General features: G+C 40.3%; 1 protein-coding gene across 1 annotated transcript in view; it reads right to left on the minus strand.

Annotated features, from left to right (window-relative positions):
* RGS7BP (regulator of G protein signaling 7 binding protein) overlaps positions 1 to 17,859 on the minus strand; it is a 91,406-nt gene that overhangs the window by 16,002 nt on the left and 57,545 nt on the right. The window contains exon 3 of the mRNA XM_075182926.1: positions 696 to 826. Within this exon, the coding sequence (XP_075039027.1) occupies positions 696 to 826 (131 nt within the window). The remainder of the gene's footprint in view (positions 1 to 695; positions 827 to 17,859) is intronic.

Below are 17,859 nucleotides of genomic sequence, written 5' to 3' on the forward strand. Positions count from 1 at the left end.
CACCTCCGTTCTGCACAAGATCTGCGTCTCTCATCCACTCTCATTATCTGCTTCCTTTCCCGTTTAGAGGACTTTTTTTGAGCTGCACCCACTCTATGGAATTACCTCCCTTGCACAATAAGACTTTCCTCTGGTCTAGAAACTTTCAAGCGTTCTCTGAAAACGCACCTCTTCAGGCAAGCTTATAATATTCCTCAACCACCCTCTTAACCTCACTAGGTTATCCTATTACCACCATTTATATAATTCACACAAGACAACAACCCTCTGACACCAAACCAACATTGCTTTCTGGCTGGACCAATATCAAATATGTAGATTTAACCTCATGTCTCTGACTCCCATTGTAAGCTTGCAAGCTGGGCCCTCTTACCTCTTTGTCTGTTTTACCCAGTATTGTTTATTACTGTTTGTCCCCAATTGTAAAGCGCTACAGAATTTACTGGCGCTATATAAATAATTGTTGATGATGATGATGGAAAGAAGGATAAATAGGCTTTAGACTCCTGTTTTAGTGCATTGTAAACTACGTGGTGTTTCAGCCTATTTCACGTCATACACAATGACACTAGGCCTCATGGCAATAGATTGCAGTAAATCAGGGGCAATATTAAATTAATTTACATGTCTAATTTAAATGATACATTATTTCTAGTAACCAGGTAAAAAGCAACGGATATGTGATGATAAATTACCTTTCCGCTGGTGCTGAATGGAGCCTAGAAGACACATGGATTTCAGCATTTCGGTCGTATACATTTCTAGGCAGCATTGCAACTGGATGTACAGTCTACAGATTTCAGGGTGGATCTCCCCATCTTCTGCTCTAAACAATATGAAAAATAACAAGAATGGTGAATGCAGGAGAACAGAGATTGACTCATAGTACCATAGTTAGAATAATTAGGTCCATGCAATAGATGGACAGCAGAGAGTGATGGACACACAGCGGGTCACCACCACTTTAGTTCCTGGCTAATGAGACTCTACTCTGTCCTGTAATGAATGAAAAAAAGGATAATGCCCCAGGCTTTCCTAGAGGCATTTATAGGGACTGCAATCTCCAAATATTTATTTGCTTAGTTGTGCCAAGGACAGTATATGGCAGCTGTAGTTTCCATATATTATCCCTACATGTAGGCGTAAGGAAGCTCAGGAGGTGTGTTTGATGCCTGTTTGCATACTTCTTGTCATATATTCTATCATTTTAGGTCCAAACCACACCTATAATGAAGTCATACATATACATTGCTACAGTGTAACCCCTGCAAGCTATTTTATTGTGAAAAGATTATCACACCTTAATAAGACTGACAGAAGAGCTCTGGCAAAAGACACATGGATCATAGGGAAGAGAAGTCAAATAGTGGCACCACTCCTGAACGGTAAGCTCTGCAAGCAGTCTAACTAGCGCCATCATAGAATCTAGATAAAGTCCCATAACAATGTGTTTAAACCTCACACACAGGGTTTTCACACACATGAGAAGTGCATTAGAAATAGGACAAACTAGAGTCAACGGTGCCATTCCCACCATTGCATTGTAAACTATTAATGTTGCATTTAAGCTTTTAGAATGCAGCACACCTTATTTATCATAAGTCAATGTCTGCTAACCGTACAGTAGATTTTGTTTTTAAATGCACAACGCATGAAAAGTGCAGGGGCAATGCATACAAAGGCACCACATTAGAGCACATTAGTTTCCATGCGTGTTTACCCATTTTCCCAGCACATATGTGTGAACGCGCCTTTTGCTGATTACATTAGACAAAAGCTAAGGGAAAATAAATAATATAGGGATAGAGTCTCTTTAAAGGGACATTTTATTGAAAATATGGTCATGCCAATAATTTAAAACCAGACCTATTACAAGCACAGACAAATGTTTACTAACACATGACTAAAATAATTCCAAACTGACTTTTTATTTACTTTGATTCTATGAAGATGAAAAATATGCTCTGTAGCAGGTAAAATTTAACTTTCTTTTACAATAAATACTGGATATCATTGGGTATCTTTGAATATATCAGCAAAGTGTAATCATTGACTCATCAGCATTTTATCCAATTTCTAGGAAAATAACTATTCTAAAACAACAGTGGCCAAACAGAAAACATTGAGAAATGGGAGTTCCAAACCTGTTATACTTGCAGTTTGTTATTTTGCTAAGGAATAACTGAATAATATAACTTTAGCCACTAGATGGCGATCCTTCCTTTCCAAACAATTCAATATCTACAAGTTTTATAATTCTAATTATACTGCCTTTTTGTTCTAAGATGTAAATACAGTACATTTCATTCTTCTACACTTTGTGTACCATTTTATGTTTTGATATCATTACTTTAATAAAATGTTTAATAAAAATACTGAAAGCTTGATTACTAGAGCCATGTAAAAGTGTAATAAAAGAGATTGTAAATCTTTAATATTTATAAGCCTGTCCACAAACCATACCAATGAGATGGAAACATCTTGACATAAAAATACAGTGCTTCTTAAAACGTACAAGAAACCTTTGGTAATATTGGCTTAATTCACTTAACGCTTTATCTTCCTGCTTTTACCAGCATTCACGCATACATATACATATATATAGTCATGTCAGTTGTATCAATATATAAATGTTAAACAGTTCGCTATAGGTCAGACACATAGGGCCTGAGTCATTAAGGAAAGGCAGCATTGCAACTGAATATAAAGTTTACATATTTCAGGGTGGTTCTCCCCATCTTCTACTTTAAACAATATGAAAAATAACAAGAATGATGAATGCAAGAAAACAGAGATTCACTCATAATCCCATAGTTAGGATAATTAGTGCAAAAAAAGAGTAAAACATTTTCCAAAACAAACCATTGCAATGCAAGGGGTCCAAATTAGTTTATTATTTTGCATGTAAGGAAAATAGTGGCTGTTTTTTCACCTAGCACACAAATACTTGATAGGTTTTTTTACATTGAAATTTAAAGTTGATCTAGGACATGCCCTACCCCAACTATAAATCTGTCCATACATTTCAAATTTACATCCCCCTCCAATGCAACATGGTTTTGCCCAGGTGCAAAGTTACTCCTTTCTTATGGTTTACTTTCCTTAATGACTGAGGCCCACAGTATTTTTAGATCAATTTCATGAAGCAGGAGCTTTAGAAAATTAAGTAACACACCATTTCTGTTCATCTAATTTGATGGATATAATATCAGTATATGGTTGTCGATTTTTACAAGCCAAAGCCCAAGGAGAAAGATGGACTATTACATTGTACCATATTCATTATTATATACCTCCTCCAGTTTTGCTCCTGCTGCTTTAGTTGTTTGTCTCGATTTACAACTATATTGTATATATTATAATATATTTTGCATGGTTTAGGTCAGTGATTCCCAAACTTTCTCAGTTCGAGGCACCCTTAGGGTCACCATAATTTTTCCAAGGCACCCCTAAGCCAAAATAATTACCGGATAGTCCCGTTTTTTAAGTAGTTGGGTCAAAATGACGTAAGATGTATTTAGACCCCTTCATCATCACATTGTGCTCCTTCATCATACCACTGCGCCCCTTCACCCTATCACCCTGGATCCCTTTCGTCATCTCACACTCTGTGTCCCCCACTTCGCCATCTCACACTCTGTGTCCCCCTCTTCATCAGCTCTCACACTGTCCCCCTCTTCATCAGCTCTCACTCTGTCCCCCCCCCTTCAGGGTCTCTCTCTGTCCCCCTCCTTCAGCATCTCACTCTGTCCCCCCACTTCAGCATCTCACTCTGCCCCCCCTTTCAGCTTCTCTCTCTGTCCCCCTCCTTCAGCTTCTCTCTCTGTCCCCCTCCCCCTCCTTCAGCTTCTCTCTCTCTGTCCCCCTCCTTCAGCGTCTCTCTCTGTCCCCCTCCTTCAGCGTCTCTCTCTGTTCCCCTCCTTCAGCGTCTCTCTCTGTTCCCCTCCTTCAGCGTCTCTCTCTGTCCCCCTCCTTCAGCGTCTCTCTCTGTCCCCCCCTTCAGCGTCTCTCTTTGTCCCCCCCTTCAGCGTCTCTCTCTGTCCCCCTCCTTCAGCTTCTCTCTCTGTCCCCCTCCTTCAGCGTCTCTCTCTGTCCCCCCCTTCAGCGGCTCTCTGTCATCCCCTTCAGCAGCTCTCTGTCTTCAACTTCAGCATCTCTCTCTGTCCTCCTCCTCAGCGTCTCTCTCTGTCCCCCCCTTCAGCGTCTCTCTCTGTCCCCCCTCCTTCAGCGTCTCTCTCTGTCCCCCCTCCTTCAGCGTCTCTCTCTGTCCCCCTCCTTCAGCGTCTCTCTCTGTTCCCCTCCTTCAGCGTCTCTCTCTGTTCCCCTCCTTCAGCGTCTCTCTCTGCCCCCCTTCTTCAGCGTCTCTCTCTGTCCCCCCCCTTCAGCGTCTCTCTTTGTCCCCCCTTCAGCGTCTCTCTCTGTCCCCCTCCTTCAGCTTCTCTCTCTGTCCCCCTCCAGCGTCTCTCTCTGTCCCCCCCTTCAGCGGCTCTCTGTCACCCCCTTCAGCAGCTCTCTGTCCCCAACTTCAGCATCTCTCTCTGTCCCCCTCCTTCAGCGTCTCTCTCTGTCCCCCCCTTCAGCGTCTCTCTCTGTCCCCCCTCCTTCAGCGTCTCTCTCTGTCCCCCTCCTTCAGCATCTCTTTCTGCCCCCCTCCGCCCTTTAGCATCTCACTCTGTCCCCCTTCACTCTCCGTTCCTTTACTTACCTGCTTTCCTCATTTTCTGCTGTCTTCTGTCCTGATGTCCTCTCTCTGCTGCTGCTCCTCACTGACACTGTCGGACGTGATGGCGTCACGTTCGGCATTCGGTGAGAACAGTGAGGAGGAGGATCCGGCGCTGGATTGATAAGTTCTTAGGGAGCCACGGCGCACACTTTGGGAACCGCAATATGTGATACCCAGAAACTGTTAGGCACTAAGGCCCAGTGAAACAGGACTGTCTCACAGCATGATACTGGAGAGACTTTAAGACCCAGAAAAGCCCAGTCTGTGAGGACTGCTGGAAGGTTCTGTGTTGTGTGTGACAGGAAAAATGATGGGACTGTGGAGACAGTGATTCAAGGCAGGGGCAAACGTAGGATTTGAGGAGGGGGGTTTCCAAGGCACACCACCAGTGGGCGTGACCAGCATGCATGGGGGCATTGCTATAATTTTAGACAATGCTAGGTAGCTCTCCAACTCTTCCAATCCCCCTTTAAATACACGAGCAATGCTGCATGCAGCTCCCCCTTCATGAGCAGAGCTGTGTGAAGTGGGACATACTTCCCAACTGTCCCTTTAGTTGGGACAAAGTCCTGACTGAGTGGGTCAGTTTCCAAACTTAGGACTGCCCCACCAGAATCAGGACAGTTGGCAGACTGTCCTCCTCTCTCCTACATGTTCTTCCTGCTTTCAATACTTGTTGCTGCTGCTCGTGTCCTAAGCTCAGTTGTGCTTGTCTGGATCCTGGAATGTTGGGTCCCTTTTTGAAAACAGAACAGGTACATGAGATATAGAAATACCAGCAATAAGTGAACACAGTAGGCCTTCCTGCCTCTATGCAATCCGATATTAAATCAAAACAACTCATGTTTTATTATAAGTGCCCCTTTCTTGTAACCAACCCGACTGTAAAATAATTGTATTCACCTTTAATAAAAAGACCTATTTCCCCCAAACAACCCAAACATTAATTGTAATCACATTTATTAAATAAACCTATTTCCTACCATACATTAAATAACTTGCATTCACTTTTAAGAAATAGCAATCCTTTTTCCAAAACTCTGCCACATGTTTAATTAATAGCACCCAAACCACCCCAATATTAAATGAATCATCCCACCCTACGTTAATAAGTCTGCATCAACCCAACTATTAAATTAAATTTCCCCACCATAACCCCACAAACAAAATAACACCCATTAGACACCACCTACCTCACACATTACATTGCCACAAGCCCCCTGTGCCATCATCACACACACACTACATTGCCACAAGCCCCGTGCCATAACACCCACACTACATTGCCACAAGCCCCCTGTGCCATCACACACACATTACATTGCCACAAGCCCCATGCCATCACACACACACACTACATTGCCACAAGCCGCGTGCCAACACACACACACACACACACACTACATTGCTACAAGCCCCGTGCCAACACACACACCCTACATTGCCACAAGCCCCGTGCCAAAACACATACACACACCTACACCTACCTTTAGGTGCACGTCTGCTGCATCCCTCCTTACTGCTCAGACAGGAAGTGAAGTGAGTACTTCCTGTCTGAGGCCAATCAGCAACAGGCAGCCTCACGATTGGCTGCCTGTTGCTGCCACTGACCCCCAATGATTTGACTGTCGCCCGCTCGTGGCACCCCCACCCCCCCCCCCCCTTGCCCCTCCCCCGCATTCCTTTACCCGGGCCGGGAGGGACACAAAAAAAAAGTTAGGGACACCAGGTAGGACAGGGGTTTCCAGAGACTAGGAAATCCCTCCCCTGCGTGCGCCCCTGCAAGGAAGCAGAGTAACAGAGAGAGGACTGAAGAGCATTGTGAAAAGAGAATATAGAGGAAAACAGATAAAAAAGACAGCTAATGAACTGGAGTGACAGTAGTAGTGACCAGGAAAACATACTGGTAGGTTAATTGGCTGCTATTAAAATGCCCTTAGTCTCTCTCGGTCTGTCTATGTGTGTGTGTGTGTGTGTGTATGTTAGGGGATTTAGACTGTAAGCTCCAATGGGGCAGGGACTGATTTGAATGAGTTCTCTGTACAGCGCTGCGGAATTAGTGGCTCTATATAAATAAATGATTATGATGATGATGTATTGGGGACCTGAGGGTTCACTGCCCCACTGCCGTGTCGTGAACTAAAGAAGAACATCCGGAGACCAGGTACGATCCGCACTACACTCTAATAACACCTACTGATAGGAGTGTTACGAATACGTGGTTCTTTCATAAGTTTATGATTTTTACTGTATGTTTTTTAATTGTGTTGCTTGAAAATAAAAGTTATACAAAAGTTTAACATCATTTGGTATATGTAAGTGTGAGACCTGTGGATATGGGTTTGAGTGCTCCAATTTAATTCTGATTTTCATCATGTCAATTGTAAAAGGCTGATTTGATTTATGTGTTTAATGAATGTAATGACATAATTTTATATACTGTGAGAATATGCTGTGAATATTATTATTATTATTATCGTAGATTTGTAAGGCACCACAGTGCTCCGCAAAACAGTACATACATAAAACAGGGACATACAAGGTGTGACTGGATCACTGATAAATAACTTATGGTATAAATTTATTTAAAGGAAATAGCGCAGTGCGCTTATTTATATAATTGCCAATGCACTTATTTTTGATATTGTGTATATTTTGAGACAGGAAATCGTTATTTCTGAGACCAGGGTAGAAAATTAGTTTTTCCTGTTTTAACCTTTCTAGAGGAAATGTGTCACACAAGGTAGACAAAATAAATGCAAATATGAAAAGGGGTATGGAGGACTGTGCTCAATAGATTGCCCACATTCTAAGTGGAAGAGGGCGCAGTTGAAACAAGAGGAGCGAGTGTGACTCAGAGTGGAGATTGGGACAGCTGTGAGGGTGCATTAGTGTGAATAGTGTTATCAAGGATAAGGTCAACTCTAAAAAAAAGAGATGGGTTTTTAAAGAGCGTCTAAAGATTTGAAGGCTGTGTGAAAGTCCGATTGAGCGTCGTAGGGAATTCCATAAGTGGGGAGCAGCACAGGAAAAGTCTGTAGGCGGCAGTGAGAGGTGGTTACCAGAGGGGAGACAAGGCACAGTTCAGAGGTAGATATAACTTTCTTTCTGAATGTGATTAATTAGTGTGATATGAAGGTTATTAGTATAGCATCGCTAGATAGGCATATTTGCCTACTCTCCAGGAATGTTCGGAAGACTGTTGAATTTTAGGAAGTTCTCCCGGACTCCCAAGAGATTATCCTAACCTCCCAGGTGCTGCATGAACTTGGATTCAATCATGTTGTTGAACAGTAGGGACGGGCCATGAGGATGCAAATCACGTTGTCATGTCCCTGCATTTGTCCTTTGGTCCTGGAGGGAGGTCCAAAATGTAGGCAAGTATGTAGATAAGTACCATGACATTGGGTGTTGACCATTTGGGAGGATACAAGAATACAATGGAGTACAGTGCTCTATTTACAATGCATTGCTTCCTTCAAACTGCAGACACTGCTAAGTAGTTCAACTTGTGCTGTTCATATCAAGGTTCGCAATTAAAAACCAATAAAATGTATCAATTTACTCTCAAATGTTTTGAAATCGCCTGTGCGAACTGGTTTGACCATCATTCATCTGTGTCAAATGCAGCTAGATTTTTTTAACTGCTCAAAAAATTTGAGAAATGTTTGTACCGATTCGATGAATATATTCTGGAACTGATACAAGGCTGGTTTGAGCATCTCTACCTCCCAATTAAAGGATAATTCCACCCAAAACTGCTTTGAATCTCATTTAAATAGACTACATACAAATGATTTGCCTATTAAGTGGCATATACAATTAAAAACTGATTTGCTTATAAGTGTTGCCATGCTAACAATTCATTAAAGATACCAGACCCAGTGATAGGGACACATCTAACAAGCTGTGCAGCAAACCTGGACTTCTGTTGGGTTCATGGGTGATTGTCCAAATGACTTGGCCAGAGTATACTGTGACTTTATAAAAATGTATCAACTATATAAAACTAAAATATTGCTTTTTGTTAATTGGGATGTTATACATTTTGCAGAGTGCATGTCTTATCATTTTATTTCTTAATCAAAGCTTTTCTAAAAGAGACACAGTCTTTTCAGTTATAGAGAGTCAGCAATAATATGTTTAATTTATTATTATTTTAGTGTAGCTTTGCATAAATCTCAATGTTTTATTGTTAACTGGGAGCTTAAACTGGTCTCATGAGTCATCATAAAGAATCATTTCTGCATTGAAAAGAGATCAAAGAGCTAATGAATATTCCGGCATTCATTTGGTTACGCATTAGGAACGAATAAAAAAAAAATCTTAAAGATGAAAGTATTAAATCAGTCATATCTGTAGGCAACAACCGCACAGCTGGGAAAGAAACCAAACTGTCGCTGTACCTGAACACAGACAATTATTATGAACATGACAGCCATGGGTATGGTATGTTAAAGAGGTCACTAGTGGATTGGCATTAAATTAATAAATAACTCAGAGACTTAAAATACATGGTCAAAAGTATGTGGACACCCTTCTAATTAGTGTGTTTAGCCACTTCATCCACATCCATTGCTAACAAGTGCATAACATGAAGAACACAGCCATGTAATCTATATAGTTAAACATTAGCAGTAGAATGGTTACACAGTGGCTTTCAATGTGGCACTGTCATAGGATGCCACCTTTCCAGCAAGCCAGTTTGGTAACTAGTGGGGCTGGTTATTTTTTAAAATAGCCTTTGATGTACTTTTGTGGTTGCTCTTAAATGAGTTTTAGATTAATTTACAGTTTACCTCTTCCAATCGTCCTTAGAGGTATATACGAATATACGTATATATATCTATATATATATAGATATATATACGTAAATATATATCTAATATATAAATGCTTAGTGGCGTCTGTGTGTGTGTGTAAAAAAACAAACAAGTTGCAGCGCCACCTGCTGGGCAGAGTTATACACTGACCTACTAAATTCTTAGTGTGTGTGGGGAAAAAATTTCAAAAAGGGCTGAAATTTGGTAGGGCTCAAACTCATTTTCGTGAGGTAATTTTACCTCATGAACACACATGTGTAGAGGCGTGCGTTAGTGTGTGTGTGTGTGTGTGTGTGTGGAAAAACTATTTTCTCAGAAAGGGCTCATCCAATTGACCTGAAATTTGGTATACTGACATTATTTGACAAAAAAAATAGAATAGTCAAGTCAGTTAACTTCCATCATCCCCCCTTCCCCCCGTGGGAGGGGTAGTAAAGGCTAAATTTACGAGTTGAGGGGTCAAACTCATTTTCGTGAGGTAATTTTACCTCATGAACACACATTAAAAAGGCCGCTTGCGTCGGGAAGTAACGATCTTCCCCTGAGGAGGCCTGGGCTAGGCCCAAATGCATGACAAGAACCTTTTTAAGACCTTAAGTATCTTGATTTGACTAGAATGCATGAGTATTATGCACGGGTTAACTTGTATATATGTATATATATATATATATATATATATATATATATATATATAGACACACACATACATGTACACTCACAGTGTGACTTAAAATACAGGTAACCTTATATAAGAAAGCGCCTACTGATATTCACAAACATACATGTAAGTTAGATCAGGTAACAGAATATTTGAGATAAAGTTATTATTGTGGGGAAGTTTATATTTTTGGCAGATCCATCCCTAGCTTCTAGTTGAGTTCTTAATACTGTGTTCACCTCTGCCCTCCATTGGCTTATTGTTGACATGTACCTACGTTTATGCCTTGTGGTTAGGTATACACTGTTATGTCTACTCCCCACTATGTACCCCCATCCCTTTGTCTCCCCTTTTTGTTCTGTATCCCCTTACCCTTTACTCTTACAACTTTAAAGATAGTTTATATTTTTCTTATAAATCCCGATACATGCATGTGAATTATTGCTGCTGCTGGAGATTGTGTCATATACTCAGACATGATCAATAAGTGTTTTCCCTTACACTTACATGAGAATTATGCAAAAAAGACTTCTTGCCGTTAAAGCTAGCCACACAGGATTTGCATATTTGGTCTTTCGGCAATTGGACCTAAGGACTGGATCATAAGAAGACCCATATATTCTAGTGCTTAATTATTCTATGCATATGTTGATAGAAACTAGTCTAACCAGATTTAAACAATTTAATGTGGATGTGAATACCAGTGTCAGTGTGTGTGCTATGAGCATAGGGCCTGAGTCATTAAGGAGAGCAAAGCATAAAAAAAAGGAGTAACTTTGCACCTGGGCAAAATAATAAACTAATTTGCACCCCTTATATTGTAACATGGTTTGTCCCGGAGAGCATTTACTCGTTTTTTTGCCTTAATTTCCTTAAGGCCCATAATATTTAAATGTTGTTTTGTAGATTGTAGGCATAATTCTCAAATTGCAGAAAAAACCTTTAGAGCCAAGCAATAAGACCCATTTCCTAACAGGTTATGGGCTAGATTTACTAAGCTGCGGGTTTGAAAAAGTGGGGAGGTTGCCTATAGCAACCAATCAGATTCTAGCTTTCATTTATTTAGTACCTTCTACAAAATGACAGCTAGACTCTGATTGGTTGCTATAGGCAACATCCCCACTTTTTCAAACCCGCAGCTTAGTAAATATACCCCAATGTCCCTTTCAGGGTCCAAAACATTGTGAGACTCTCCTGTTTAATGCAAAACACTTGCTACATATAATAAAGCACTTGGGGTGAAAGACTAACTCCTTGATGTGCGATCTAATGAAAATGTGAACTATAAAACTAAACTAAAAACAGGCAATTAATAGAACAGAAAATATACATGAAGCGGCGGCCCGTTGCTTGAGAACCACCCAGGAACTACCCAGTTAGTTCTGGGGGAAAAAGATAAATAAAAACAATATAACTGAAATTAGACTTATCATAATAATAAAACAATTGAATTCCATTTAGTTTTCCATTCATCCTGGCAATGTTTAAGGGAATTGATAGGAACCAATCTTGGGAAGATCTCTTGGTCCTTAGAATGTACATGTTCATATTTCACTGCAAAACTGTTTAATCTCTGCAAACTCAAGGGCATTAAGTAGGTGTAAGTCTTATGTTGCCAGTTCTGCGAAAAAATACATAGCTTCACTAATCAGGTATGGATAAATATGTTATTTTGAGAGGGATAAAACATTTTTCTGTCAGCTAAATGTTTAAAATATAATAATCACATTTTACACATAGATTCATTACAGTGGCTGAGAATAGTCACAATTCAATAAAGAATAGCCCTAATATTTTAATAAATAAGTTAGAGAGGATGGTGTATCCCTTGTATTTTTTGGTGTAATTAACAATTAAAATAACTTTTCCTCCAGGATTATACTAATGAACAATTATCTATTAATACATTATTATACTGTATAGATTTTAAATGAAGCTGAGTAATAGATTTTCTGCCTCCCAACTATTTTACTTGTCTGGTTACAGTAATGTAGAACGGCACTTGTTTTACTCTGTTAGCCAAGAACAATCTCATTTGAATATACCTTCTGCAGTCGTTTCCTTCTCAGCATTGATAGAAAAATATGCAAACAGAATGAGGCATTATATCTATCTATCTATCTCATACTTACCAACTTTTTGTAGTTGGTGTCCACCTCCCCGGGAGCCTCCCAGGGGAGGTGGGCGTGTGGGGGGCGGGGCTCTGAAAATCGCGTCATTTGGACCCGTGACATAATGACGCAAACACGTCATTTTACAGCGGGGACGGAGCCACATGCCGCGTTTCGCAGAGAATCACGGCATTTTGGACCTAATTCTGCCCACTTCCGATGCGGGAGATTGCCATACTCTCCCGGGAGTCCATGAGACTCACCCGAAATGCGGGAGTCTCCCGGACATTGCGGGAGTCTCCCGGACATTCCGGGAGAGTTGGCAAGTATGATCGGTCTATCTATCCATCTATCTATCTATCTATATATAAACATTTTGTTGTCTCATGCTAACCACGTGAAACTTGTATGGGTTCATGGCTGGCACAAGCCATGGGGGCACCTTAGGAAGTGCCTCTTCGAAATGGTTTCCCCCTTCAGTGTTATATCCCAGCTGTTTCTAATCATAGCAAGCGGTAGTGGGGACGGCATTCTCTGTGACATCACAGCCAAGCACCACACTCACAGCTCAAAATTCACATTAAGGAGCAGCAGCCGACAGCTTCACATGTAAGAAGTTGCCACCTGTTTCTCCATTATGTTAACCACTGCTGCTCCATGGAAAGGCGCTGCAAGTGTATAAAAACACTGGATGAGTGACATTGTCACTCGTTCACTAGGTTTGGTTACTGGTAGCACTGGCCTTGTATGGGTTATGCACCTGCAGCTTACAAAAAATTTGAAATAAAGATTATTACGTTTCACTCTATTTGGCTTTTCTATTGTTGTGCACCTGAATATAATTACAGCTCTTTTCAGTTCGGGATTTAAAATTCTCATGACTTAACTATAGTATCATTTGTTTTAGCCAATAGAACTACAACAACAGCTTTGCTTTCATATTATAGCAGGTTGCAATGATAGGAGGGAGATGCTTCTCTATCTTCCATTATTCTGAGCCAGGTGAGTGTGAGTGACATGCCTGCTATGTAGAAATATACTGTGTTAATGGATTTATACACAGAGGCAGGGCTGTAATAAGACTATTGCACTGAATAAATAAATGAACAAATAGCCATTTGCTAACCAGAACAACAGCAATATGAACTCATGCAAGAAATCATGCAATAAATGAAAATTAAAAGAAAAATGTGATCCGTACTCATAGGCATCACATATTAGATATGTTCTAATATATACATTCCCTCCCTATCCCAAGTCCTAATGAGTCAGTTAATCAAGAAACCATTATTCTGAGAAATCACCAGATATATATTAAAATTAATTGGGCAATAGTATATTAGGTAGATAATAACAAATAGCAAAAGTGAAAAAAAAAAAACATTTAGAAGTTGAACCTTCAATATTAAGGTCTGTGACAGAGTCAGTGGATCAGTGCTGAATGGCAGAGAGATGTGTCCCAGGCTTTCTACCATGTGTGCATTAAAACACCAGAGATTGTTTTTGTGTGTGGGAAAAGCTTCCCAAAATGTGTGTCCCATCTGTGGGAGACTATGGTAATGGTCTCTGGTGTTATGGATGGAGAGAGAGAGGACGGGCTCCATCCATTAGGCTTGTAACCGGGTCTTCCAGGTTACCAATGTAATTAGGAGCTGCACCTGAGTGGTGCTAGTAAAAGGCTGCTGCTCAGCTCAGTCTCTCAGACCTGGGGAGGAGGTTGGATGCCTCCTGAGAGAGACTCTGCTAATAGTGAGCAATTGTCTACATGTTTAGTATGTGTGTGGCACAAAAGGTCCTTCACAAGAGAGAGGGTCTTCATGAATATTTAGATAGTGCTGGACAGGCAAGGCCTGTAATTTATGTTTTGATTGTTTTAAACATGCTTAATAAAACTGGCTGAGGTCAGTTGTACCGAAAACCCTGGACTTGTGTGACTTCATTGCTGCTGTTCACTACCATCTATCCCAGGAGATGGCACCTATTCCCCACATTAGGTCACAGGTCTTTTAAAAAAAATTAAAAATGTAATAATGAATATAAGTCATAATCACAATCAAAAAACCTTTAGGAGTCATTGTTTGTAATACATGGATTTCTTTCCTTAAAGGTTTAACACTGTCACCAACTCTGCGTGGTCTAGTGATATGACTTGAAAATAAAATTATGAAATGGAGTATGTCAGGATGAGGGCTTAAATAGAATATTAAACGTCAGGGCTCCAAATAAAATATCAAATTGATGTATAGATATGTACATGCCTTCCCCTAAGATAAGTTTTTTTTCTTTAAAACATTTGGTAGCCCAGTGTGAGGTAATTAGGTTCAGCAGACATTCTGTAAGGAACTTAACTTAAGATATGCAGATCACAGTCATGCATTGTCGTTGATCCTGTATTTCCTATTTGGAGAAGACTGTCTACTTAGGCAGGGTAAAAACAAAGGTCTAAGGTGTAAATTAGGGAAAGTTATGTTCTAGGAGAACTGTTAAGGCTAATACAAAATATAGAAATATTAACTTCAAAGAATATGCCTTCATATTTCATATTTTGGTATATTAATGTGCCACTTAGTTCTCAAGGGCAGATACCGCACAAGGATTGTGAAGCATAGATACCAGCTATACAGGGAAACAACAGTAGACACATGTCTTTCGAAATCAGAACTAATATTGTTGTCATTCCATCATATTTGGTATGTAAATGTGCGGAGGTTATGACCAGTTTATTGAAAGAGGAGTTATGTCTATTAGTGACGGTATATAAATAAATAGATGATGATGTTGTCCCTGGGATATGTCTGAGAGAAGTTAAGAAAGGTCAAAACTTTTGGAATATTTTTGAGCAAACCATAGTTGACACCCAGGGGACATTTCTGCCCCCCCACCATTTGCATAAATACTGCCCCTCTGAATGTCAGCCCATTTGAGTTGGATTAAAAAGCCTGTATGTGAAGGGACAAATTGTCAGCTCTTGGGGTTCAATCTAAGTGAAGGATTGTCCATCTCTTCTGCCTGCCCCAGGCATACAGATTACCATACGTAAATTTATTCTCTGTAAATTCATCCCACTGTTATGCATTTTTTATTTGTCAATTGTTATCAGTTTGTTTTTATATCTAAATGCCCTGTACCTTTGTATATTAAATATAAAAATTTAATAAGTCTTGTCCTTGAAACTGAAACAAATCCCTTAGCCTGTTATGAAGACTATCGCTTGACCATGTTAACCCTTTCAATGCTGGTGCGTGAGTTTTTAATACATTTCACTAACAGGCCTAGTGTGGGCCTGTGACTACATTCGTGTAATAGTCTTAAGGTGTTAAGTGTTAACCCTTTGATTTCTGGTGCAGGCCTTGTTAACTGTGTGTAACAAGGAGCACAGTGTTCCAGTGAGGGACAGTATATCAGGGTCTTATTGCCCTTATTCAATAGGTGATGGCAGAACCTAAGTGTGTGGAAGTGAGAGCGCTGTTTTGGGGAGGATTCAGCAGATCTATAAGATAGGTCAGAGACTGAGCACTGGAATCATGTGTAACCCCATACAGAATACACAAAAAGTCACGGAAGTTTGGAGCATGTTCCTGACAGAGTGCTTAATTGGCTGCTATCAAATTGACCCTAGTCTCTCTCTCTCTCTCTGTGTGTTAGTGAATTTAGACTGTAAGCTCAATGGGGCAGGGACTGATGTGAGTGATTTCTGTGTACAGTGATGCGGAACTGGTAGCGCTATATAAATAGCAGATGATGATGATGATGGTAGTAGGCGATATGTTAAGGACAGATGTAAGATCATCTAATAGTACATTTGTATTTAGATATATGATCACCTTTCAAGACATTGTGCACAACAAGAAAATGTTCCATTATGTGATGATCTAGAAAATAAATGTGTATCTTCCACAATTTTGTCACTAGCCACATCTGTCCTTACCGAAAATTCACAGACTATTCTGACATGTATGACATATCGTAGATGGTGCATTCATTTGAATAACATTTAGGTAGGCTTTTTTCAGGATACCCCAATATCTCCTGGACACATTATGTACTCAGACAGGTAAAGGATGATATGTATTAATAATGGATATATGTTACACAAATTAGTTTTCATTAGTTGTTTTTTGATCCTCCTATAAGAGAAAAATAATATATTTCTCCCATACAATCAAATTACTGGGATAGCCCCTTTTGTTATCTCTTCAGATTGTTATATTGTATTTATTGGGTTCAGTAACAATTATTTTCCATCTACAGAGTTGTGATCTAGAAGAGACTTCTAGATAGATTCTAGAGCATCAGAACTATGGCTGTCAGTAGATTTGACATATAAATTAATCTCCAGCAGCCTTTTAATTAATAAGAGGACCATTTATATCTAAAAAATGAATCTCAATTTCATCAAAATTAATGGCAAACAGATCAAGCAGCATAGAATTAATATAACCATGGAAAGCAATCTACATCTCTCCGTCACCCTTCCATATGCAAAATATATCATCAATATAGCAATCCCATACACTTACATATTCCAAAAATCATTGGGAAGTAATTCTCCCTCAGTACCAGTGACAAGAGATCTATTGTTAATTTATTTTAGTTTGGTGGAAAATGTATTTAACTGTAATAAGTCAGAAACTGGTTATTCTTAAATCATTTGGTTTAGATGTATATAAGCTGTTAGGCTCAAATGTAACCAGTATATAATGCTCTAAAGGAATTGGTAGTGATTTAACAAAATCTATAAACGTGAATGATCCAATATAAATGACTGTGTGTCACTCACCAGACTGTGAGTGCTTCTTCCCGTGTGTTTAGGAACCGTGGCCGTCCACCATCCTGAGGGTCTGCGCATGCGCAGCCCTTTCAAAACCTTCAGTACTTGTTCCTTTAACTTAATTGGCTGATCAGGCAACACTCCCTATTTAAAGCACCTGCTGTCCATACCTCGTTGCCTGATCTTGGAGTCTCATTCCCCATGAGCCTCTGAAGGTGTTCCTGTGTTTCCTCGTGTATTCAGCGCTGCTGATTCCTGTGGTTTCCAGACCACTTCTACTCCTGTGGTTTCCAGACCACTTCAACGCTCCTGTGTTTCATCGTGACTGTTAGCTGATTCCTATCCGCTGCCTTCGTGCACTACAGTCCTCTGACCACTTCAACTCACCTGTGTTTCATCGTGACTGTTAGCTGATTCCTATCCGCTGCCTCCGTGCACTACAGTCCTCTGACCACTTCAACTCACCTGTGTTTCATCGTGACTGTTAGCTGATTCCTATCCGCTGCCTCCGTGCACTACAGTCCTCAGACCACTTCAACTCTCCTGTGTTTCATCGTGACTGTTAGCTGATTCCTATCCACTGCCTCCGTGCGCTACAGTCTTCAGCTCATCTCAACTCTCCCGTGTTTCCTCGAGACTACTACAACTGATTCCTATCCGCTGCTCTCCGTGCTTAACAGTTCCAGCTCAGCTCTACTCTTCCGTGTTTCATCGTGGTTGCACCCGCTGGTTGCTATCCGCTACCTCCGTGTACCTGCAGAGTCCTGCTGCCT

The sequence above is a fragment of the Mixophyes fleayi genome, chromosome 1 (genome assembly GCF_038048845.1).
Source record: "Mixophyes fleayi isolate aMixFle1 chromosome 1, aMixFle1.hap1, whole genome shotgun sequence".
NCBI lineage: Eukaryota > Metazoa > Chordata > Amphibia > Anura > Limnodynastidae > Mixophyes > Mixophyes fleayi.